Here is a 26479-nt window from a genome sequence, read left to right as displayed (position 1 = left end):
TTGGAGTCAGAGGGGACTCAATTCAAATCTTCCTTTTGATATTTACTACTTCTGCGATCTTAAGCAAGACTTATTGATTTATTAATTTATTGATCCTGTTTCCTCATCAGTAAAGTAGATGGCCTCAATCTGAGGTCTCTGATCCTGTGGTCCCTTCTCTACTCTGTAATGCCATGAAACAACTCTAAGGGATGTTACTGAAGACGGAATGTTGTAACAGAACAATTTCCACCCTTCTCCCTGCCCCCACCACTGAGTCTCTTGCGTTTCCCCCAAGAGCCCTGTGGCAGGTGGTGGACAGCAGCTAGTGCTAGGTTATTGGTGAGTCATCTGGTCTGGCTTCTTCCTTGTAGGTCCGGGTGAGAAGAAGGATGTTGTGTTTCTGATCGATGGCTCTGAGGGGGTCAGAAGTGGCTTCTCTTTATTGAAAGAATTTGTTCAGAGAGTGGTAGAGAGCCTGGACGTGGGCCCTGACCGGGTCAGGGTGGCTGTGGTGCAGTACAGTGAGCAAGCCCGCCCTGAATTCTACTTGAACTCATACTCGGACCAGCAGGCTGTGGTCAATGCCATCCGTCGGCTCACCCTACTCGGTGGCTCATCCCTCAACACGGGCTTGGCCCTGGATTTTGTCATGAGGAACATGCTTGTGGAATCGGCAGGGAGCCGGATCGCAGAAGGTGTCCCCCAGTTCTTGATCGTTCTCAGTGCGAGCAGGTCCCGGGATGACATCACAGGGCCATCAGTGATTCTGAAGAGGAGTGGCGCGGTCCCCTTTGGCATCCGGATTGGCCGTGACGATGACACAGAAATGCGTACCATCTCCTACATCCCCGACTTTGCTGTGGTCATCCCCACCTTCCAACAACTGGGTTCTGTACAGCAGGTCATCTCAGAAAAAGTGACTCTGCTCACTCGGGAAGAGCTGGACAAGATAACGCCTGTGCTGACCTTGTCACCAACAGGTAGGTCCCCTATTCATCTAGCTTGGCCATGTCTGGATTCAAGATGCAAAAGACCTTCAAGCCACTTTTCTTTTGGGATGTGGGGTGAGAGCTGCTTTTATATTCAGCATCAGAGGTGATGTGCCCTTGAGAAGTCTAAAGCTTGCAAGGAAGCAAAAACTCCAGGTTCTCAGTGGACTTTAAGCTCAATTAGTCAGTCAGGCAGGCAGGCAACGGGCATTTATTAAGCACCTACCATGTACTAGAATTATGCTAAGCACTGGGATTATAAAGAAAGGCAAAAGAACTCCCTACCTTCCAGATGCTTATAGTCTATTGGGGAAAATAATGTGCAAGATATATAAATGTGTGCAGGGGAAGCCAGCAAAGTTAAAGGGTTGTGATTTCATCAGTATGGGAAACTCCCTCTACTGATGGCAGCTGGCAGGAATCTTCTCTGTAAATTATAATCTTAGAGCAGCATTTCTCAAAGGGTGGTCTGTGGAGCATCCCTGGGTTTCTCCATAACCTTTTAGGTTTAGTCTGTGAGGTCAAAACTATTTTCATAGTAATACTATTAAATTGCTATTAAAATACTCCTCCCTTTCCCGACTACATATCTGTGTTAAGGCAGATGTTTTTCATATACTCCAATGAAAACAACATATCACAACAGATTGAATGCAGAAGCAAATACGAGAATCCAGTGTTTAGCATTGTGCCGTAGTAGTCACTTAATAAATGTTTATTGATTGATTGCTCTATTAAGCCAGACGTTAAAGAGATTTGCAAAAATGTAAAAAAAAAGATGATATTCTTCTTACTAAATTTATTTTTATTTGGGAAAATAGAGTTATTTTTCATAAAAAGTCACTTATGTTTGCACATAATGGATAAATTCTAACTCTAAATTTGTTTCTAACCCAAACCTTGGTGGTGAAGTGGATAGACTGCCAGGCTTGAAGTCAGGAAGACATCTTTGAGAGTTCAAGTCTGGCCCCAGATACTTACTAGCTCTGTGATGCTGGGCAAGTCACTTAATCCCATTTGTCTCAATTTCCTAATCTGTAAAATGAACTAGAGAAGGAAATGGCAAAACCACTCCAGTATCTGTGCCAAGAAAACCCCAAATGGGGTCACAGAGAGTCTGACATGACTGAAAAACAACTGTAATTTTAAATAAATTAATAAATGAAATTTATCAGTTGTAATTACTACTATGATAAATATTGACAGAACACACATAAGTGAGGACACTTCAGGGTCCTCAATAGTTTTTAAGAGTATAAAGGGGTCCTGATATGGAAAAGAACATTTGAGAACTATTGTCTTGGAGAGGCAGAGGTTAAGTGACTTCCTTGGATCCCAACTCAGCACTCTTTCCATTGCCCCATGTTGCCTCCCATGAGTCTTTGGGCTGCAGCCTATTCCCCTTCCTGCTCTCTCTCTGGGCCCTTTGTCCCTCCTGGACACCTGTAGCTCAACGTGCATGATATTTCTAAGTGCAAAACAAATGTTTCCACCCAGTGGGGAGCTGTGTAGGCCCAGACTTTATGCGTTGACAGTCCGCCCCCCGTACAGGGGTAAAAAAATGAAAGCCGTTTCTCTAAGGCATTTCCTGTGGTCTCATGTTTCAGCCTTAGCCCTTGTGATTTCCATCATGGAATCCTTGAGATTCCAAATGAGTAACTTTGATTTCTGGGCATGCAGAAAAGGAAAATGTGACTGATGAATCTCTACAAATTCTGGGGACCAATTCTAATGCTTTTTAATGTGCAAGGCAACATTTTGTAACAAATCAATCAATTAATAAACATTGATTAAGCACCTACTAGGTTCTGGGCCCTATGCTAAGTAGGGGGGGTACAAAAAGAGGCAAAAACCAGTCCCTGTTCTCAAGGAACTCCCGATCTAAAAGGTGAAACAGCAGGCAAACAAATGAATGCAAACAAGTTATATACAGGATAAATAGGAAATTAACAGAAGGTAGGCCCTAGAATCAAGAGGGGTGGGGAAAGGCTTCCTGTAGAAGAAGGAATTTTAGCTGGGACAGACAGAGAGTCTGTTGGGAAGACAGAGAGGTCAGTAGTTAGAGCAGACAAGGTGTTCCAGGCGTTGGAGAGTACCAGAGAAGCTGCCCAGAGTTAAAGGATGGAGGGTCTTGTTTGTGCGACCACCAGGAGGCCAGTGTCTCAGGAGAGTTTCTATAGAATGAAAATGTCCCCTAAGCACCAGCCTCGGGCTCATGTATTTAGGGCAATATTTAATTTAGGTCAAATTCTGTAAAATCCAGAGGATGGAGCACCTCATTTCTTTGGTGATCCCAGGAGACTGTAGGATTAGTTGTTACTTTCAATAAGGAGGCCAGTGGCTTGGACGTGTGCCTTTTTGTTCTATGGAGAAGAAAAAATGCTGGACTTGGAACCAGAGGCTTCCGATCTATTCCGCTTGCCTCCTGTGTGACCCTGAATGAGAACTTAGACCCTCTGGCCTCAGCTTCTTTACCTGTAAAGGGAGGGCCTTGGTCTAGAGGACCTCTGAGGTCCCTTTCGGTCCTAATTCTATGATATGACATTCTGACACTTGCCTTTCGCAGGGGTCAGCAGCAAGAGGGATGTGGTGTTTCTCATCGATGGTTCCCAAAACACCGTGCAGGAGTTCTCTTACATTCGCGGCTTGATCGAGAGGCTCGTTGAGGACTTGGATGTGGGCTTTGACACCACCCGAGTGGCCGTGATTCAGTTCAGCGAGGACCCCAGGGTTGAGTTTCTGCTCAACGCCTACACCAGCAAGGATGAAGTCCAGACTGCAGTGCGGAGGCTGCGTCCCAAAGGCGGCCGGCAGATCAACTTGGGCAGCGCGCTGGACTACGTGTCCAAAAACATCTTCCGGAGGCCCCTGGGGAGCCGTATCGAAGAGGGAGTGCCTCAGTTTCTGGTGCTGGTCTCTTCTGGGAGTTCTGATGACGAGGTGGAGGATTCAGCCGTGCAGATTAAACAGTCGGGGGTGGCCCCCTTCACCGTGGCCCGGAATGCCGATCCCGAGGAGCTGGTCAAGATTTCTCTGAGTCCTGAGTATGTGTTTTCAGTGACCACCTTCAGGGAGCTGCCGAGCTTGGAACAGAAGCTCCTGACCCCGATTACCACGCTGACCTCAGAGCAGATACAGAACCTCCTGACGCGCACCCAGTACCCGCCCCCAGGTGAGACGCTTCTCAGAGTAAATGCTATTTCAGATTAAAACTAGGAGCTAGACGGGACTAGGATGAATAGTAGGGAAAATGAGAGAGGTAGTCCAGCACCGCGGAATCAGCAGACCTGGGTTCAAATCCTTACACTTTTTTTTTTTAGTGAGGCAATTGGGGTTAAGTGACTTGCCCAGAGTCACACAGCTAGGAAGTAGTATGTATCTGAGGCCAGCTTTGAACTCAGGTACTCCTGACTCCAGGGTCGGTGCTCTATCCACTGCGCCACCTAGCTGCCCCAAATCGTTACACTCTTACCTGAGTATTGGCATGTCCCTTAACCTCCCTTGTGCTCAGTTTTCTCATCTGCAAATTGGGTTGCTTAGATATGGAGGCCTTCTGAGGGCCTCTTTCAGTTCTGTGATTGGTAAGAGGAATCTTTACAATAATGTTTTGCTTAATTTTTTAGCCACAGTTTCCTCATCTGTAAAATAGGGTTAAGATAGATACCTACCTCCCAAGGTTTATGTGAGGATAAATTGAGCATTTGAGAGACTTTTTTTGGGGGGAGGGGAGGAGAGGAGGAATATGCCTTAAGTTCAAAATTTAAGAATAGTCCACAAGACAAGCTGAACCCCATGGTGTCTCCTGAAGGTAGGCTTTCTCTTTTAGAAGGTGGCTGATAGTTAAAGTTCCCTAAGAGTACCAAAGAAACAGAGTAGCTTGGTGGGGAGGGAGCTGGCCTCCAGACCAGAAGATTCACTCTTCAAATCTCACCTCTGACACATTCTGGCTCCAGGCAGCTCCCTCAGACTATAAATTGTGGGGGAGGTGCTAACTTGTTTTAGAAGGCATTTCCTCTTGTGGCAGGTTCCAGCACCAATGAAATTCCAGATCCAGTCCCTAACCCTATGCCTAGAATTCCAAGGAAAAGAATCCAACATTCCAAGACCACTGGTGAGCCTGGGTGGCCACACGAGAGGGAAACACTCATTTTTCTTCTCTTTCCTTCTTTCTCCAGATGTAGAAAATGATGCTGCTGACATCATCTTCCTCATTGACTCCTCCGACAATGTCAGGCAGGATGGTCTTGCCCACATTCGAGATTTCATCGGCAGCATTGTTCGGAAGCTCAACATTGGCCCCAATAGAGTTAGGATTGGCGTGCTGCAGTTCAGCAATGATGTCTTCCCAGAGTTCTACCTGAGGACTCACAGATCCCAAGCTGCCGTTCTGGATGCCATCCGACGCCTGAGGTTCCGTGGGGGCTCCCCGCTGAACACTGGCAAGGCTTTGGATTTTGTAGCCAAAAACTTTTTCGTGAAGTCAGCAGGAAGTAGAATAGAAGATGGAGTGCCCCAACACCTTGTCCTGTTTCTTGGAGGGAAGTCCCAGGATGATGTGTCAAGGTCTTCCAGAGTGATAGGCTCAGCGGGCATTGTCAGTGTAGGCGTGGGATCCCGAAATGTAGATAGAGCGGAGCTGCAGACAATTACCAATAATGACAGGCTTATCTTCACCATCAGAGACTTTAGGGATCTTCGAAACATTGAAAGCCAAGTCATAAATTCATTTGGACCCTCCGGAGTGACTCCGACACCTCCAGGTCCATTTCCTCCTTCAACCCCAGGTAAATACATTATGATCCATGGATATGGATCGTGGCATCATGTTTTAACATCGTTAGACGCCCTTTAGCACTGACGCTTTAGTAACAATGTTGTCATTCACTGTCATGTGTATTCCCTAGGTCATCCCTAGACTGCCTTCCCCAGGGCAACTTTTTCTCCAAAAGCAGAACTGGGAGGAGCTGAGGCAGTGTTCCACAAGGATGTGTTATTTGGGACACAGCATAATTAGCAGCTCCTAAGATTGTTCCCTGTGCTGCTGTCCATGCTGAGGATGCGTTAGCAAGGCTGGAGGGCTTGCCTCCACCCTATGCTTGCACACACCATCTTTCTCCTGCCAGGGATCGACGCCCAGCTGGGGCTTTGCAGCCCCACACTTTCCTGCACTGATTCACTTCCTCATTTGTCCATATTGCTGCTGAATGCCCTCTCACTCTCTCCAGGCTCCCTTGCTCACTGCTGTAATTTCATATGATGATAGCTAACATTTATGTAGCTTTTAAGATCACAAATCCTTCTCGCGTATTCTCTCATCGGAGAGCCCCAACAGCCTGAGGGAGTAGATGCCCCAATTATCCCTATTTTGCAGATGAGGAGACTGAGGATTAGAGACACTCTGACTTGCTTAAGGTCTCCCAGCTATTAAGTATCTGAGAGGGGATAGTGGAAGGAGTATTGAATTTCTGGTCAGAGGACCAGAGTTCATTCAACTCCCCAATGGCATGCCTGTGTGACCTTGGGTAAGTCACTTAACTTTTTTTTTTTTGGTTGAAATAAGTGGCCTGTATGGTCCTATCCAGATCTAAACCCAAGATCTCATAACTCCAAGTCCAGCTCCACTGGAGCCGGCCACATGGCTGAATCCTGTGACAGAGTATTGACTGTCCTTGCCCTGACTCAGTCATTCTCACCACTAGCTTTCAGGGCACCAGCCTTACTTTTCTTCAGATTGGTCTTGACTTCCCATCAGCAAATGCCAGTCTTGAGGCATTGACACCATTAAACAGTCTCTGGGAAATAGAAATCAATCACTATCAGTTAGTCAATGAGTCAGCAGTCATTTATCACGCACCATTTACAAGCCAGACACTCTGCTAGGCATGGACTGTCTAATAACAAAAATGAAAGTCTCTTCCCTTGGGAAGTTTCCATTCTCTTGAAGACTAGGACGTACAACTCCTTCTTCCTTCTTGTGTCCTCGGATAACCTCGCCCCTGGCTGATAGCTATCTGTTTTAGTTTTTCTTCTTGTCTCAGAGGAGTCTCCGAAGGAGAGGTTAGATAACAGAAAGCAGGAACAAGAATGTGTTGGGAGGAAACACACGGAGAATAGTATAGCCCTATTCATCTGGCCCCTTTCTGTTGCTGTTGCTTTCTGTTAACTCTTACACAACCATGAATTAGGAATTTCCAGTGGTACACTCTGAAAACACCTCTCTCTAGAATCTAACCGTCAGCAGAATGGAGCAGAAAAATATGTTAGATTTGAAGTCAGACAACCTGGGTTTGAATCCAGCTCTGCCCATTCTGTCTGGATGACCTTGGGCTAATCACTTGCCCTCTCCAGGCCTTCATTTTCCCAATATTGAAGTTGGGGGATTGGACTAGATGACTTTGAAGATCCCTTCTGGTTCCAAAACAATGGATTGTCCTGGTCTTGATCTCTCTTATCCCAATAGGATTCTAAGGGGGGTGGGGGGATCCTCTTACCCCTGGATCTGTTTTCAACCCTTCCTGTTCCCATACTTCATTTCCCTCATTTTTATTTCCAAATGCTCTAGGCACCTTGCTTGGGTTAGGTTTCCACCATATTCTGTTTTTTAGTTACTCTAATTAAAGTTATCATGGTGTTGAGGATAAAGTTGTCCTTGAACTCAGCAAGATCTGGGTTCAAATCCTGCCTCTGAAATAGAATCACTGTTAGAGTCAGGCAATAAACTTAATCTCTTGGTGCCCCCTATAAGTTGCAGAGTAGGGGCTGATCTGCATTGTGAGGAAGTTCCCTATCCCAGTGAAATCATAGGTCTAGTCCCAAAACCCAAAATACAAAAAAACCCAAACAGAAACAAAACACAACTTCTTTACTATTTAATACCGGAATTACTACTTAATACTGGGGATTGTTTTGGGAAGGCATAGTTCCTTTTTAATATTTATGATGAGCATGCATATTCTATAACTGACTTTTGACTTTTATTGAATTTTCCTCTCATTTTGTATCTTTTTGCTGTGGACACATATAGACTCATTTTTTGTTTTGATTACTTCAGTGGCAAAGAAAGCTGACATTGTCTTCCTGTTGGATGGCTCCATCAACTTCAGAAGAGATGACTTCCGAGAAGTTCTCCGTTTTGCCTCGGGGTTAGTGGACACCATTTATGAAGGTGGAGACTCCATCCAGGTGGGCTTGGTCCAATACAACACGGACCCCACCGATGAATTCTTCCTCAAGGACTTCTCCACCAAAGAAGAGATCATCGATGCTATTAACAAAGTTGTCTACAAAGGTGGAAGGGAAGCCAATACCTTTGTGGGCCTTGACCACCTCAGGAAGAACCACTTTGTGCCTGAGGCTGGCAGTAGGATTGACCAGCGGATCCCTCAGATTGCCTTTGTGATCACTGGCGGGAGCTCTGTGGAAGATACCGAGGAAGCCACCCGGGCACTGTCCCAGAAAGGCGTCAAGGTGTTTGCTGTTGGAGTGAGGAACATTGACTTAAGGGAAGTGTCCAAGATTGCTTCCAACAGCGCCATAGCTTTTAGAGTCAGCAATGTCCAGGAGCTGTCTGAATTGAGCGAGCAAGTGCTGGAAACTCTGCATGATGCGATGCATGAGACTCTATGTCCCGGCATGACAGATGTCTCCAGAGGTACTGATTATTATGTAGACAAGATGGTGGGAAAAGCTCTGGGATTGGAGACATCCAAATTTGGACCTGGGTTCCAATACCAACTCAGTTTCTTGTATGACCTTGGACAAGCCACTTTGCTTGGATCTTAGTTTCCTGCTGTGTACAACAGGGGATTGGCCTAGATGCCTCTGAGGTCCCTCCCAGCTCTAGATGTAGGATGCTCTGAGTTAATCCCTCCCATCCCCAAAGATGCAAGCATAGTCCTTCCAAAGGTTCCCTGGCCATCCAGCTTGGTTTCCATTTGTTTTATCTTAACCTCATTCATGTTGGTTAAATACCATGCTGGTACCCTAGCAACTGTGGCTTGACTTTTGTTCTCATGGAAATAGATCAATCAATCAACCAGCTTTTACCAAGTGCCTATTATGTACCAGGCACTCGGGATGCAAAGTAAAAAAAAAAAAAGCCCCCTGCTCTCAAAAAGCTTGCCTTCTGTTGTATACAATTAATCCATGGCCAAACCTTTACTAAGCACCTACTATGTGCCGAGCAGCACCATGCTAGGCACTTGGGATGTGGGGACAAGGAAACCCCACTCCTGTCCTCAAGAAGCTTATATTTTGTTGGAAGAGATAACATACGAGTATAAACAAAATCTCTTGACCTTCTGGGCTCTGCTCCTTTCTCTTAATTTCTAATTTCCTGGATTATAGAGGTTATTTGTGTGTGTGTGTGTGTGTGTGTGTGTGTGTGTGTGTATGTGCAAGAATGTGTAGCCTTATCAAATCCTCTATTCAGCATCAGTCTGTTCTGTGTAACTTAAATATAAGTTTAGGAATGAGACCCAAATGATTAGATGATAATGAAATACTGATGGGACAGTTCTCAGTGGCCTCATAAAATGTTAGACCTGGTAAGTGCCTGCCCTATAGTAATGTTTCCCCCCCTAACACAACTTCCCTCCTTCTCCTCTCCCTCTCCCCCCACCCTGACATTGGTTATAGGAAAGCGCTCCTTTATTTCCCCCTCCCTTATCTCGTTTATGCTTGGAAGCAGGGCAGTATAGGCTGGGCTCAGAGACCAGAAGATGTGGGTTCAGACTCCACTGTCTGACTCATCCTGGCTCTGTGACCCTGGACAAGTCATTGAACTTGCATGTGCCTGGTGAAGGTCTGCCTTGGTGGAAGGTCCCCGATTGGGAGTTTCCTCATGCTGATGAAACCTCAGAATCTTTTTGTCTTTGGGCATTTCCCTGCTAAAATAGTTGCTTGCTGGAGCCCCTAGGCTTCTTGCTGTAGATGAATCTTGCCATGGGTTTCCCCAGCTTTTCATGTTCCTTGTTCCCAGCATGTGACCTGGATGTGATTCTCGGCTTCGATGGCTCCCGAGACCAGAATGTGTTTGTGTCCCAGAGGGGCTTGGAGTCCAAGGTGGAGGCCGTGCTGAACCGCATTACCCAGCTCCAGCGGATCAGCTGCACCGGCAGCCAGGAGCCCACCGTGCGGGTGGCGGCCGTGGCCTATACCCCTTCTGGGCCAGTGGAAGGCTTTGACTTCTCCGAGTACCAGCCGGACCTGTTTGAGAAATTCCAGTCCATGCGTAACCAGCACCCTTACCTTCTGACGGCAGATACACTGAAAGTGTATCAGAATAAATTCAGGAGCTCCCCAGCGGGCAGCGTGAAGGTGAGGATGGGGATGGCTTTCTGCCTTGTCAGAGATGGAGATGAGAAGCAATGTGATAGAGTAAGGAGGGGCCTGGATTTGCAGTCAGAGAAAGCAAGTTCAAATCCTGGCTTTGTCACTACGTGATCATTTCCTATGTGTGCGTCTCAGTTTCCTCATCTGTAAAGTAAGGGGGCTAGACTAGAAGAAGAGAAGGTCTGTAAGACCCCCTTACACCTCAGAATCCTCTGGTATTTTGGGGACTGGGCAGGAAGTTCTTGAAGGAGTATCTCTCTGAAAACCCATGTAATGATCTTCAACATCATAAGAGCATGCACACCTTTGTTACTGTTCGGTTGTTTTTCAGTCACATCTGACTCTTTGTGAACCCATTTGGGGTTTTCTCGGCTGAGATACTGAAGTGATTTGCCATTTCCTTTTCCAGCTCATTTTACAGTTGAGGAAACTGAGGCAGAGTTAAGTGACTTGTCTAGGGTCACACAGCTACTAAGTGTTTGAGGCCAGATTTGAACTCAGGAAGATGAGTCTTCCTGACTCCAGGTGTGGCACTCTATGTACTATGGCGCCCCCTAGCTGTCCATACACACCTTAGAGCCCTTTGTTAGTTAGAAATTCATCCCTTAGAGGGACCATTTCCTACACTTTCAGACCTAGTGCTGGAAGGGGTCTCAGGCCATCCATTTTATAGATGAGGAAACTGAGGCCAAGAAAAGAGAGTGACTTGCCCAAGGTCACACAAATAGTAGGCCACAGAGATCGGATTTGCAAGCAGGTTCTTTGACCCCGCTTAGCACCATACCAGGCAGTCTGTTACTGTTGAAAGAGCTTGGGTTCTGGACTCTGAGAGTCAGGGTTCAAATCCTGCTTTGCTTAGGGAGACACTGGATCTCTCCAAGAAAAAGCCCCCAAGGACTCTTGTAGTGAACTAAGCCTGGGTTTGGGCTGTCTGACTCATTCTTTGCTGTAGGTTGGGGTGAGGGTAAGAAACTGAAGTTTCTGCAGTTAAATTATTAACGTATTCCAATTCACTTGTGTCCTCCTTCCCTCTTGTCTTTAAAAGCTTGCTTTTGATTTCATAAATGAACCTTGCAGTCAAAATACATGACCCATATCTGTTCTCTTACCATAAGCTTGGGACTGATGAGGTTTTTTTCTTTTTTTAAATTTTTAGGCAATAGGGGTTAAGTGACTTGCCCAGGGTCACACAGCTAGTGAGTGTCAGGTGTTTGGTCTGAGGCCAGATTTGAACTCAGGTCCTTCTGACCTCAGGGCTGGTGCTCTATCCACTGTGCCACCTAGCTGCCTCTGAGGTTTTTTTCTTTAATGGGTGATCAGTCTGTAATATTGGAATGGGCCAGCCCAGTACTCTGCATGCAACAGGCATGTTAGGAAATTGACATGAAGATCCCTTTCTGTTGAAAATTCTGGGGCTTTCAGGTAAGGCTTGACATTTCTTCATTTTTCTTTTTCCAAGGTGGTTATTCATTTTACTGATGGGGTAGATGGCAGCCTGGCCGAGTTACAAAGAGCGTCCGCTGAATTGCAAGAAGAAGGTAGGTACACTGGTTTGCTAAAAGTGGGTTTGCATGATTGGGTGCAAGAAAGCCTGGACTTGGAGATGTGCTCACCGTCTTCGTGTATATGAAGGATCATCTGGCATGAGAGACCCCTGGTACAAAGGCGCCAAGGTGGGAGATGGGACGCCACAAGGAACAGCTCACGGTCCCATCTGACTGGAGTGGAGAGTGCATGAAGGGCAAGAGGGCTTAGATATGCTCTGCTTGGCCTCAGAGGGCAAAGCTAGGGCTGATGGATGCAAAGTAGAGGCAAATAAAGTTAGGCTTGACCTCCACAAGAAGAGCTCACCCAGAGTAGAGCGGCTTCCCCTACTGGGGTCTTTGAGCAGAGGCCACCTGGCCACTTCTTGGGGATCCAAGGAAGGTCTCTAGAGCTCATTTATAAAATTAGGGGGTCCCCCTTTCCATGGGGTCCCTTCCATGTCTGAGGCTCTGTGATTTTAGTTGGAGTGTCAGGAGGGAAAGGTCCAGCCTCTGGGTTCATGTCTTCATTCAGACCTTTGCCTTCATCGTTGAGGTCACAGGATGGCTCCTTATGCCTGAGTCACAGCGAACTCTTTCACTGAACATTGCAGTGACACCCTGATACCTCTTAGGAGTACTTGTCATGCTTATGATGTGGTACGGGGAGGCAGTATGGAGCAGTAGGAAGGGCCCTGGCTTTTGAGTCAGAAGACATGGGTTCCAGTCTTACCTCTGCCACTTATTGCCCGTAGAACCTTGTGCCAGTCATGTAACCTCCTGGGCCTCAGTTTTCTCATCTGTAAAATGGGAGGAAGATTGGTCTAGATCTGAAGTCCCTTTAAGCTTTGGAGCTGTGCTCCTATGAACCCATTCTATCATTTGTGGCTCGGATAAAGACGTCAAAGCCTCTTCTTAAATGTTAGCTCTCATGGTCCTGTTCCCCAATTTTCTCCCCACAGGTGTGAAGGCCCTGATCTTCGTTGGCCTTGAGCGGGTTGCCAACTATGACAATGTGATGCAGTTGGAATTTGGTCGCGGCTTCACCTACAATCGGCCTTTGACAGTGAACTTGATGGACCTGGACTACGAGCTGGCAGAACAGCTGGTGAGTTTTGAGCGTCTTTACTCAGCGGACAGATTTGGGGGACAGCGTTTGATTTGCAGGTCTCGATGATCTGAGCTCGCAGAGATGGAAGCATTAACACAGATGACTCAGTGGTGGGTTCTCTGCTTGGGGCTTGTCTTGGTGCTGGAGGTACTGGGAGATCCCAAAATGGCACCCTTGGAGGGAATGAGAGCCAGGAAGACTCTGATAGAGCAAGTGGCTTGCCAGTGGCCACATACATGGTAAATGACAGATTTGGGATATTTGGGAATGGAAGCTTCCTGAGGGCAGGAACTGTTTCCTTCTTTTGCCTTCGTACCCAAAGCACCTAGCACAGTGCCTGGCACAAAGTAAGAAATTAATCAATACTTGTTGAATAGAATTGTTGAGCATGAAAAGCCCAGGTAGAAAAAAGGAAGCTAGGTGTCAGCACTCAGCTCTAGAACGACAGGTGAATGAAGTGGCCCCTTGGAGGTATCTGCAGGCTGAGAAATGGTTTTACTACTATTTTTTGGAGGGCAGAATTTATATCACCAGTGGGCGATGTGTGTGTCCCTCTCCCCCCATCACTGACTGCTGAGGGGGTCTCTGAGGACCCCTTCTGGGTTTCCAATCTTGACTTGGTTTCTTTGGGCCATGGAACAACTACGATTTCCAAATACCCTTCACTTCAGTAACGTGGGATATCAGGGGGATGAGACCTCTCTCCACTGATGCTGGCTGCAGCTCCTGATCACACAGTAGATCCTTTTGAGAGTTGCTGGGGAGAGGGGCAATGGGGAGGGGAGTGATCATACCAGGCTGGCTAGCTGGGTGATGAGAATCTCAGTGCTTAGCAGGCTAATGGACAGGCAGCCTCTCCACAGGCCCAGACTGGCCAAGGCCGCATTCTGCTGGCAGAGACTCCGAGGAAACAGGCTCGCCTCATCACCACTAAGAGGCAGCTGGCAAGGGCAGTTAGAGGGGTTCTGAATCATGTGGCATGGAAAAACCGAGGAGAGCAGGAATTCTGTGCCTGGAAACACTATTGGCCCTTAGCGATTCATGGGCATGAATATCAGGGAAGGAAGAAAAGCATTTCAGTGATTGGCCAAGGGAGAGGCAATATTCTATCAGCTCAATCAGAATGGTAATTATGAGATGATGAGCGTAATTTAAGCAGGAACTCACAGAGTGGAACCTCCCACTGGCAACGAGAATCCCATGAAGCGTTTGTTGTCTGAGGTAAGCAGCTGAAGCATCAGAAGCATCCTTAAAATTAATCACATGGATCAAAACAGAAAGCAAGGAGATAGAGTTAACAGCATGCAGAGTTGGAAGGGACCTGAGTTCAATTTTTCATTACAAATGAGGAGATTGAGGCTGAGAATAGGGAGAACTGACTTGCCTAAGGTCACACAGATGGTAAGTGACTGAGTCTGGATTTGAACCCAGGGCGCAAGATGAAAGGATCATAGCTTTAGAGCTGGGAGGTACCTTAGAGGCTACCTAGTCTAACCCCCCATTTCATAGAATGGGAAACTGAGGACCAGAAAGGACAAGTGACTGGCCCAAGGAATACAGTTAATAAGTGGGAAAGGTGGGATTTGAATAGGGGTTCTCAAATCCCAGGTCTGACACTTTCCATGCTCCCACAGTGTTTGACATTTCTGAATATTAAGAAGAGGTCATATTTTGGAACTGATTCTATTAGGTGTCTCATCAGACCAACACATCTGTATCACTTTAAGTATGTTGGCTAAAGCATTTTAAGTTTTAGTTTTTCAAATGGTCAGTCCTTCCCTCCCTCCCTCCCTTCTTTCCTTCCTCCTTCCTTCCTTCCTTCCTTCCCTCCTTCCTTCCTTCCTTCCTTCCTTCCTTCCCTCCTTCCCTCCTTCCTTCCTTCCTTCCTCCTTCCTTCCTTCTTCCTTCCTTCCTTCCTTCCTTCCTTCCTTCCTTCCTTCCTTCCTTCCTTCCTTCCCTCCTTCCCTCCTTCCTTCCCTCCTTCCCTCCTTCCTTCTTTCCTTCCCTCCCTCCTTCCTTCCTTCCTTCCCTCCTTCCTTCCTTCCTTCCTTCCTTCCCTCCTTCCTTCCCTCCTTCCCTCCTTCCTCCTTCCTTCCTTCCTTCCCTCCCTCCCTCCTTCCCTCCTCCCTCCCTCCCTCCTTCCCTCCTTCCCTCCCTCCTTCCCTCCTTCCCTCCTTCCCTCCCTCCTTCCCTCCTTCCTCCCTCCTTCCCTCCTTCCCTCCTTCCTTCCCTCCTTCCTCCCTCCCTCCCTTCCTTCCTTCCTGTCCTACAGCTGAGTGTCTGCTTGAGAAATGACCTGTGAGTTCATGTGATTGTATAGTGTTGAAGCTGATTATGGTGACGTACTAGTAGTAAGAGCTACTCCTAAGAATCCCATCTGGCCTTGGACAAACTGAAATTGAGTCATCCAGATTGGCTTACGTGGCCACCACACGACAGGTGCCTCTCCATCTGGCCCAGGTGTACACAGTTAGCTTTTCTCGAACCCCACCTGAAAGTCCTTTTCCCCTTAGGAGGGGAGTGGGGCGAGCCCGAAAAGTGGTTTGGAGGATGACTCACATTCTCTCTCTTGGCTTGGGTTGTCTTTCACTGTTCCCTTTCATTTCCACAGGATAGCATTGCTGAGAGGGCATGCTGTGGTGTTCCCTGCAAATGTTCCGGGCAAAGAGGAGACCGAGGACCTCTGGGCAGTGTCGGGCCGAAGGTAGCATCTGGGCTTTGGTTCATTTCATAAAACTGAAATAAAATTCCAGGAAAATTGCATCAGCATATTTGAGCATGAATTTTTCTTATCATTTACCATGGGGTTAAGGAGGGGTGAGGAAACTGTGTTCCCATTTCACAACAGAGGACACTGAAATATAGCCAAGGTTGAGTTGACTAAAGGTCATGGGTGGAGATTGGATGAGACCACAAATCTCTCCAAGCTGCCTTTTCTTTAATAAGTTGACTCTTCCCTAACAGCAATAGAAAACACCCATTGCTTACCAGCCTCCAGTATCTAAATATAAACATGTTCCCACTGACTGATGTCTTAAGTCCCATCCATTTACTTGTACTATCAGTGGACTCATCATTTTTTCCCTCCTTGAGAATAGCTCCCGAGCATCAGAGTATTTGGCATGGGGAGTTTGGTGAAAGAAGGATTAGTAACATCGATGGCAGAAAGAATAACTCTGATCTATCAATGTCTAAAAAGTGGATGGACACCTGGGAAGGAAATCTGAAGTCATGTCAACAGAATTAACGATATTCCCCGACATTCAGGAGACTCACTGGGGAATTGGAATTGATAGTGAAAGCTTTGATGGAACAACATTTGATGAGTGAACAAATTGCTTTTTTTTTTTAGGGTATGCCTGGAGAAGACGGCTATCGAGGTTACCCTGGGGATGAAGGTGGACCAGTAAGTAACATGTATTTTGTCTTATAATCCTTCTTTCCATCTTGCCCCCTCCTTAACACATTGTGGTCTAAGACTAAGATATATATATCTATCTATCTATATCTATCTATCTATATATATCTATCTATCTATCTATCTATCTATCTATCTATCTATATATATATAATATATATGTGTGTGTGTGTGTGTGTGTATGTGTATGTATGAAGCCTAGCCCATCTCTCTTTTCTGAAAACATGTGCTTCTTTGCAATCCCTTGTAGTTTCCCCCATTCTAATCTTGGCATTGTTGTTCAGACCACAGCAGCTTATGTAAAGCACAGCATTCTGATGGCCTTCATTCATATTAACTTTGTATAACATTTCTGAGATAAGACACTCTTGACCAGTAAACGGGCATAGGACCTTTGTGACATTCTTGACCCAGTGACTGAGAGTGAGCTTTCTGTTCCTTGAGGGCAGAGACTGCCACTCTTCATCCTTGTGTTCCCAACAACTGGCCCAGGGCCTTGCTTACAGTCCAAGTACTTCTTAGCACAGTGCTTGGTACGTGGTGTTTAAATTATTTAAAAGCAGCCAATTGGTGCATTCACATAGTAGGTGCTTCACAAGTGTTTGTTGAATTGAGACATATTTCATTGACTGTGCAGACTGCCACCAGACAAATCATTGCATGGCGATGTGATGATGATAATAATAGCTGACCCTTACTCTTTTAAGGTTAGTTGCGAAGCATTTTGAATGCATATCTCATTTGGTATTACCTGGGGGCCCTGAGCCATACACTCCCATGGAGCAGGTTCAGTCTTGGATTGTCACTCATTATTTCTTTCGGGGTTCGTGTCTGCACCCAAAGCATAGAGCCTGTGGTTCCTACTTAGGTCTTAACTAAAAAGGAAAAGAGCTTTCAGCTCCTGTGCAAGCACTTGGGCTAATAAAGCATAGAACATAGGTCAGACTTTATTTAATTTGAAAAAAAAGAACGCAAAAGACTTCCATCCAACCCCATAACCAGTCATAAGAAATCGAGAAAGACAGTCTAACCATCACATATTTCCTCTTTTTCCAAAGGGTGAACGTGGGCCTCCTGGTGTGAATGGTACTCAAGGTTTCCAAGGATGCCCAGGCCAGAGGGGGACCAAGGTATGTTGTGGAATAATGGATGGGTCAAGTTTGGGTAACGTATGAGGAGCAATTGTAGCCCAGAAAAGTTACTTTACCTGCGAATGTGGGAGGGAGAATATGTTTGTTTACAGGGATTTAGGGTGAGGAAAAATTCATTTCTGCAAGGAGGAAGGCAGGTTTGAGAAGCCTTCCTGTGAATTATTTCAATGAGCTAGTCCTTTTTGGAGCAGTTGCATTTTAAATCTGGTAGGTGAATGACCCCAAAGGAAGACCCTCTCATAGTTTTAAGATATTGTAGCCTCAAAGTCAGCCTTTCGTTTTCATTATACATTACTCACATTTACTACCACCACCACAACCACCACCACCACCACCATCATCATAAGCACATAGATAGCACTTTTAGGTTTATAGAACATTTTACTTGTTCTTTGGTTTATATGGAGCTACTATTGTTATTCTCATTTCCTGAATGGGAAAACTGAGGCTGTAATCTGCCCATTAGACAGTCAGTAAGTGCCAGAAGCAGCACCTGACCCCGTGTGGTCAGCTCCAAGGCTGGTGCTCCTTCCACTAACCCCCTCAAGGTATCCTCCAGCTAGTTTCCATAGTTGCCCATGGGTGACTCATTATTCTGTGTATATGGAAAATGGCATGTGTTGAAGGATCACTAATTGTATTTGCTTTACTTTTAGGGTTCTCGTGGATTCCCAGGAGAAAAGGTATTCAATATTTAAAAAAAAATATTATCTTTCAATTTTTCTAAATTAATCAGTTCATTTACCTATTTATATGTCAATTCTCCTTTGTGTTTTCTTTCCTAGGGTGAATTGGGAGAGATAGGCCTGGATGGATTAAATGGAGAAGAAGTAAGATATTTTAAAACTATTTGGACTCTAAAATAAAAACAACAACAGCAACAACACACTTTGATTTCCCAAATCCTTGGTCGCACATCTTTGATCAAGGTTGTAGAAATGAGTCCCCTTATGACATTTTCTAAAACTCATTTTTCAGGGAGACAAAGGATTGCCAGGTTCTTCTGGAGAGAGGGGCAGTGCCGGCAGACGGGTAGGTCATGTTTTTTCTGCTTTTGCTAAATTGATAAATACAATAGCTTTTCTTGCAAGGAATTTTTATTTTGACCTATAATCAAAAGGATGTGTGGCCAGCAGCAGAGCCAGAGCTGTTCTCTGGTTGGACAGGAGAGCTGTTTTCAGGTATCTGAAGGATTGTCATGGGGCAAAGGGATTAGCTTTGTGCCACTTGGTCCCCAAGAGCATGGCCAGGTTGAGTTCTCTAAAAGCACAGGGGCTTAGTTGTGTCCCGGGGAGTGCATGGAAGCTACAAAGAGTCATATTTAGGCTTGATGTCAAGAAAACCTTCCTAATGATTGGAGTTGTCCGAATATGAAATGGGCTGACTGCAGGGAGCAAGGGGTTCCCCATCAATGGAGGCCTTTCACTTGGATGACCACTTGTTGGGGAGGCAATTTTTGGTCAGGTACATGTTGGACTAGGTGATATCATTGGTTCCATCCAATTCTAGGAGTCTGAGATTCTGTTTGCAATTAAAATGATAACTGTGGGATTGTCTCTCTGAATAACATTGCCATTTCTAAACTGAATCGCATCACATTAAAGGTGGGGAATGGTTTTGGAAACATTTATGAGCTTTGTCGTCTCTTTGTGTTTTTTGTTTTAGGGAGACAGAGGTGTTAAAGGAGAGAAAGGAGAGAGAGGAGACACGGGAATTCGTGGTGATCCGGTAAAGAGAATTCCCGTTGAATTGCTCAGGGGGAAGGGGAAGGGAATACAATTGACATAGCCCCTATTATGTGCCAGGCACTGAGCTAAGAACTTTGCAAATATTATCTCATTTGATTATTTGCTCAGTGTCAAATTTAGGGCTGTGGGTTACAAGAAAGAGTGGGAAGGAAATGGAGATGTTCCCCAATTAAAACAGCAGGAGATGTGTGGCTGAAAAGAGCCCTGCCACCCCCTTCCAGAAGCTTTCCTTTGCAGTGCTCACCATACAGAAATGTGACTTATGCCTCTCTGGCTTGTAGAGCCTTGGCAACGTGGGCAAGGGTTTCTTGGGAACAGTTTTCTTGTTCTCCATTGGTCTCTTCTCATGTGGCATTTCAGCTTAATAAAGAAATCACCATTCCTGAGCCAGATTATTTCCATTTTAGGTAGGCTCACAGCCTCCCGTTATGGTGACCCTGGAGTGGGACACAATATTGCACAATATACCCATTTCTCCTCAGGAGAAAAACCCTGCTGTCCCCAGTCTGTGAATGACTCTGGGTAGACTGGTGTCATAGACTGCTGGGTTACCCCAGAATAAGCCCGACAGGCAAATCATGGGATCTGGGGAGACCACTGTGGTTGGAAAAATTACCTTCTCCCTCCAAGGAGTCACATCTGCCCACCCTTTTAAATTCTCACTCTTGTTCATTCATTCAGCAACAATCCAGCATTGGTCATGTGGTCCAGCCATTCATTAATGAGGTCAATTCTAGTATTGTTATCCCACATTTTCGTGTTGTTGTTGTTGTTTTCAGGGTGAAATAGGACTGGACAGTCAACAACAAGGAGCCGAAGGAGAAAAGGGTGAAATTGGCCCAATGGTAAAGTATTATTCAATCATTCACTATTCTAATGACCAAAAGAAGAAAAGCTGAGCAGCTAAACCAGGCAGCTAGGGCAGAAGCAGGAAGCAGGGCTTTCCTTGGACCTGATGAAGGCCAGCCCTGTAGAGGGTCCATTCTGGGCCTCAACCACTTCCCCAGTGACATGTGAATCAATGTTGTTCAAAGAAAACCCTTGTTTATTCTAAGTAATGAGATTCTCATCTTAATGAGCAGATCTTGGTGAAATAGGTGTTTGTAGACACACATATGAGGTGGGATGTGTATGCATTTACATGTGTAGCATATGTAGTTATGCACACAGATCCATTTCATGTAATTTTCTAAGAAATTCAAGTTTCTTCTGCCTGCCCATAAAAATCTCATCTCTGTCTCTTCTTTGCCCTAGGGAATGCCTGGACTTGATGGGACACCAGGTGGTCCTGGAGTAGTTGGGAAGGATGTGAGTATATCTCATTTCTTTGCCCAGTGATGGACACCTGGTGCAAAGCCACTGGACACCTTTCTGCTCTTGGCAGGAGGTGAATTCCTGGAGCCCTGTTTCACCATGGAAACTTCCCTTCCCATATTCTCGCTCTCTCAAGTTCACATGGGATGCCTGTCCCATAAGCTCTTTGCTACCTGCAGTGTGACGTAGTGGGTTTTAGAGTCAGGAAGACCTCAAACTACAATTCCTGTCTCTGACACATACTTGCTCTGTGTGATTCTGGGTAAATCCTTTAAATTCTCAGAACCTGAGGCAGCTGCTTGAGATTCTAAACTGTAGAGTGGGTGCTGGCACTCATTAGAAGGCTCACAGAATCCAGGAAACTTCCCAGAATGGGGACAGTGCTTGGGAGCGTACACAGGAGAGTAGCATTGGTAGCATGTGATGCTTGGTCTTCGGAGAGGCTGGAAAATAAGGAAATAGCAAAGAGTACACCTATAGAAGGTCATTGCCCAGAGGAGAGTGAACAGTGAGCTGGCTAGAGATGTAAGAAACACTGCCGTTTCTAAGACTGCTCCCAAACCACATTAAGGCTGGTCCTAAAGCAGAGTGGAAAGGAGAGGAAGGTTCGACCAGACCCTAATCTCCAGCATCTTACAGTATCTGAAGTCAGGCTGTGCAGAGTGAATTACTCGAGGTGAGCAAATTGATGTGAGAGTTGCATTCTGCCTTCAATCAAACGTCACGCCAAGGTTACTCATTTTCTTTTGTCTCTCTACTCATAAATAAGCAAATAACGATGAAAAACGGTATTTTAAAAGCCCTCAGTGGAGGCTCATTAATTTTAAACAGTCATTTGGAGCTACGATCAAAGGCAAGAGGGGCCTTTCTTGGAAATGGCTACACCAGGCAATTGGCATTGACATGATGAAAAAACCCAGTGCGTGAAGGGGGCCAAACACAGCTCCTGTGGAAATAGCTTAAAAATTCCGCTGGCCCCTAATTCGTTGGAGATCAATGAGTGTTTTGGAAATGCCATGTATAGGGAAGCCAGGACAAAGGACTTTGTGCTTGTAATGGGGAGGGGGATGCCTACACTTATCCTGACGCTGACTTCAGAAAGGAGAATGTCCTGCTTCTTTCCCCTTCTTTTTTTGAGTCTTTCTGGCTCATAGCTCAGGGACTTGAAGAAAGATCCCTTTCACCCTTGACGGATCTAAACAAATGACCGGACTAGGATGGTGGCGAGAGAGAATTATTGGCGGTCTGCAGCCCAGTGGCGCGTTCGGGCTTCATGCCAGAAAAAACTTCCTGACAATTAGAGATGTCCCACGGAAGGGTGGGCTGCCCTGGTGGTTCTTGGAGGTCTATTTGTAGGAATGTTATGGTGAAGATTCCTTTAGTGAATGAGTAGAACTAGGTCCCTTCCAACTTTCACATTTGGTGAAAACCACAACTAGGGTTGAATCACTGGTGCTTTGTATCAGGGCACTGGAAATTAAGAGGGCAAAATGATTCCAAAAGATTGTGCCATTTAAAAATCTGTTACATTTATATTTTGGCAGCATTTTCCCTGACGGTCCTGTAGGAATTAATTAGAACTAATCAGGTTACTTCTGAGCTCAGCTTTGTCCTGCTGCTCCCAAAAGCAGCTTCACATTGTCCCAGCAGTTCTGCCTTCCCCCCACTGTGAGGGTCCCAGGCTTGCTCCTCTCAGGCACATTTTGTGCTACTCGACTTGGACACACAGATTGCTGGTTTTATCCCTGATGCGCAGCCTCTCACACTGCCTCTGAGGAGTCGTGCACAACTGAGGCAGGCAGGCTGGTGAAGTGGGACCCTGCAAAGAGTAGTTCTACTAAAAAATCCCCACCTTGCTATGCTCCACCACTGAGCAGCTACTGCTATGTTACCTGACAATCTAAAGGGGAGAATGAGGATGCCCAAAGACTGGATGTAATCTGGTCAGATAAATGGAGCCCATTAGGGCATAATGGACAGTCCTGGGTTCAAATCTCACCTCAGACTCAAATTACTTCACTTCTCTAAGACTCAGTTTCCTCATCTGCATAAAGTGGATAACAGCAGCACCCTCACTGGGTTGTTGCAACGATCATCTGGGATCATGGACATTAAGCTCTTGGCAAGCCTCAAAGTGCCAATGAAACGTGGGCTGCTCATGCTTTCTTAGAAGGGCAGAGGGTCTGCATGATGCCCCCCACCCCAGGCCGTTGGGTTTGCTCCTCCTTCTCCTCGAGGGGAGAAGTACTCCACCTGGAGATTCCAGGGCACGGCAAGCTTGGAGAGTGCCTGTCCCCGACTTGGTTCCTCACTCCCGATGTGTCTGCGGGACCTGGTCTCCCTGGCCGGGAGGCTTATTGCTCCTCGGGGCTGGGGGGTCTTCTGCACAGCGCCAGACTAAAGTTTGGCTGAAGCATGAAGAGCGAGCCTCTGTCGGGTTTGCTTTCAGCTCCCCAAGCCTCCTTTGCCTCTATCCTTTGCTCCGCAGGTGTTACTTTTGGCTCAGAGGCTTGGGACAGTGGGGACCCCCTGTTTGAAAGTGGGCTTACATCACACTTGCTCCCCGCTGTGAGAAAGCTGGAACTGTGTGGGGGAGGAGGAGTGCTTGTGTCCCACAGGCTTCCCTTTGGAAATGAGGGGGAGAAGGAGGAGTGGAGAGCATGGAATTGTTTAGCTTGGCAGGCTCCAGAGCCTCCTAAAGACTCTAACTGGCAGCGATTCTGAGTAGACCAGGGGCCCTCCTTCAGGAGGGGTCAGATGGCAGAGAAGCTGAGAATCTGTCCTCAGTCAAACTCCAGTACCTGGCTCTGTGTCTGCAGTAGGCACATAATAAAGGTTTGTTGAATAATAATAACAGTAACAATAATAACTAGCATTTATAAAGTGCTTCAAATTTTATACGTGTTATCTCATTGGATCCTTGCGACAAGCCTGTAAGAGGTTCTTTGATCATCCCCATTTTACAGAGAGGAAAATTAAGGCAGAGAGGTGACATGATTTGCCCAGAGATGCACAGCCAATGTTTATTTAAGGTTTACGAAGTGTTTTGTCTATATTATCTCATGAATGAATTAATGATGAAGGACTTGGAGAGGCCCTTTTTTCTGCTAACCCCACAGTGGTTTCTTGTTCCCACAGGGCGGCCCTGGGCGCAGAGGCCCACCAGGAGTGAAGGTAAGTGTTTTTCCTTTGTTCCCCCACTTTCCTACAGGCACCCATTAATATGAAGGGTGTTCATTGTCTCCACGTGCCCTGCCCTGTCCTACCACTTCTTAGGAGGCTGTGAAAAGAGCCCTGGGTCTGAGTTCAAGTCCTGATACCTTTGTCATTAGACCTCTCTGGGGTTTGTTCTGATGGGTAGTGCTCAGGGTAGAACATGGGAGGGACATATTTGGGAATGCAGGTGATATAAAAACCAAAGTTTAAAAGTCGAGGTGATAGCCAGTCCACCCTCAACCAATAATCAAAGTAGAGGGGATGTCCTATGAGCAAAGAAACCAGATGGGAACTGGGTTGTTTCAAGGTTCCTTCCAGCTCTAAGCCTACAATGCTCCCCATGATATGATATTTTGCTGGTTTATTTTAGCCATTGATTTATAGCCCACTCCCCAATAAAGTTTCCTCCTCCCCAGTGTCTTCTCTTGGGGGGCTAAGCCAGGGTGGAAATCTTTCCAACACTTGGACCAGGGATGGACTGTTTTGCCTGTGGCCCAAGGACTGGCCTTGTTAGTTCAGAGTAGCCCTTCAGCAGCAAGTTGGTGGCAGGGGGCTGCCTTTTTTGGCCACCCCTCTAGGAAGGTTCCTACAAAGTCCTCTTGGAGGCATTGGGCATGTAGGGGAGAAACAGTCTGCCTAGACATGACAGGACATGGAAAGCTTGGAGAATCCTCGTCCCAGACTTGGGTGTGTTATGGCATGATGGCAGTGAGGAAAAATGGGAAATCCAAGGCTTGAATTTGAATTAAGTCAGACCACTATGCATGATCTCTATTGTTTCTTGTTTTCAAGGGTAACAAAGGCAACCCAGGTCAAGTGGGAATTTCAGGAGAGCCAGGCGCAAGAGGGCCACAGGTAGGTCAATGCTGAGGAGCTCCAAGCTTCCTTCTTGGGGGATAAGCTATGTTTTAATTGTTTGATTTGACTTTCTTAATGGATGGTTGAATATTCTTGTGGCGGGTTATCAGCCAAGATGGGACACTTGAGGATGTTCTTGTCACCTTCTTGGTCTCAGTTGAGTGACCATACCCAGTGGGGATTAGTGTCAAGTGCACTATATGTGGATTGAATCCCAGGAGAGGGCCGGGTGAGAACCTTGCCTCTGACCTATAACTAGCTGAATGACCTTGGGCAAGTCACTCCCCTCTTGGAGCCTCAGTTTCCTCACCTGTCACATTAGGGGGTTGGATTAGATGGCCCCTTGGGCCCCTTCCTGTTCCAAAGCCATGATGCCATGGTCCTGTGTGTGACCTAGGCAAGTGACTTCCCTCTCTGAACCTCAGTTTCCCAATTTGTAAAATTAGGAGAATAATGCTTACCCTACTAATTTCATGGAGTACTTGTGACTAAAGTGCTTCGTAAGCACTGAGGTCCATCTGAACCATGAGCTATCATTGCCTTAACTGTTTTGGGCTGTCACCAGGACAAGGCACATAAGCCCCCTCCCCAGGACCTTTCCTAAAGGCTCACTCTGTTCATAACACTTGTGCTGATCTCTGTCCACAGGGTCCATTCGGCCCCACTGGGCCCCCGGGCTTGATAGGTGAACAAGGCATTCCTGGACCGAGGGTAAACGTTCCTTCCTCTGCTCTCGCACTCCCTCTTTCTCCTGCTTTACCGTCTCTTCCCTCCTTTTCTTCTCCTCTTTCTCTTCTCTCCTGTTTTACTCCGTCTCCACCAGGGGTGGGGGAGGAGGCCACAAAGACAACAGCCGGCCACCCAGCCTTCCGTTTATGGCGGCCAGCGCTGAAGCCCCATCTCAAATTTTCCCGTTTTCTTTTTGTTGCTGCCGTAATCTGATACACACTGAGAGGCTCCCCCATAGGGGACAAATGCTAAATAAATACGTGTTATTATATGAATGGGATAGAATAGAATTCCAGAGGTGAAAGCAGATGTGAAAGAGGGAGTGTAGTGTAGTGGGAAGAGGTCTGGAGCCAGAAGTCCTGGGTTCAAATCCAGCCTCTGAAACATTCTCTGTATGACCTTGGACAAGTCACTTTACCTCCATAGGCCTCAGTTTCCCCATATGTAAAATCAGGGGGTTGGGCTAGATGCCCCTCAGGTCCCAGTCCATTCCTAAAACACCGGTTATAGAAACCTACTGAAAAATATTGACTTGGGAAAGCTTCCACCAAACAAAGATGGGCGGCTTCTAGTTTGGAATGTCTGCGTGAGGCCATTTCACATCTTTAAATTAAACCCATTCTATCTAGACAGGGCAGTGCCTCAATTCAGCTCTGCATCTCTCTCAGCGGCGCCTTGACATTGTGTGCTATATATATAGTAGATGCTTAATGGCTGTACAGAATGAGCAGTCCCTGCCCTCAAGGGGCGTCCGATGGAGTGGGGCAGGGGCCATGCCCGAATCAGTACACTAATGCTCTGTGAAGGAGGTAGCGTTACTCCTGAATCTTGAAGGATGAGAACAGGCGGGATAATTGGGGAGTTTTTGTGGATCCCTAGAGTAAAACTTGGCCTGATTTGCACTATGCTGCAGTGACCAATCCCTCCTCTTTTTCCTCTAGGGAGGTGGCGGAACCCCTGGAGTTCCTGGAGATCGTGGCCGACCTGGTCCCCTGGGCGCCAAGGTATGTCCAAGAGACCCGAAGTCCCTTTGAGGTGGACTGACTCCTAGATGAAAACTCGGGCTTCTAAGACCCTCGTTTGTCAGCCTTTCTGACTCCCAAGCTA

The 26479-nt window shown here is 46.5% G+C and overlaps 1 protein-coding gene across 1 annotated transcript in view; it reads left to right on the top strand.

Moving 5' to 3' along the window:
* Positions 1–26479, top strand: part of COL6A3 (collagen type VI alpha 3 chain) — a 98895-nt gene that overhangs the window by 39136 nt on the left and 33280 nt on the right. The window contains 20 exon segments of the mRNA XM_020972268.2: positions 354–962; positions 3538–4143; positions 5147–5755; positions 8023–8622; positions 9952–10289; positions 11764–11842; positions 12790–12935; positions 15550–15642; positions 16291–16344; positions 17415–17486; positions 18164–18190; positions 18293–18337; positions 18486–18539; positions 19173–19235; positions 20035–20100; positions 20510–20563; positions 23708–23743; positions 24578–24640; positions 25292–25354; positions 26314–26376. Of these exon segments, the coding sequence (XP_020827927.2) occupies positions 354–962; positions 3538–4143; positions 5147–5755; positions 8023–8622; positions 9952–10289; positions 11764–11842; positions 12790–12935; positions 15550–15642; positions 16291–16344; positions 17415–17486; positions 18164–18190; positions 18293–18337; positions 18486–18539; positions 19173–19235; positions 20035–20100; positions 20510–20563; positions 23708–23743; positions 24578–24640; positions 25292–25354; positions 26314–26376 (3740 nt within the window).

The sequence above is a fragment of the Phascolarctos cinereus genome, unplaced genomic scaffold, assembly GCF_003287225.1.
Source record: "Phascolarctos cinereus isolate Bilbo 61053 unplaced genomic scaffold, phaCin_HiC Scaffold_5;HRSCAF=322, whole genome shotgun sequence".
Lineage (NCBI taxonomy): Eukaryota > Metazoa > Chordata > Mammalia > Diprotodontia > Phascolarctidae > Phascolarctos > Phascolarctos cinereus.
This window is presented reverse-complemented; position numbering and strand designations above follow the sequence as displayed.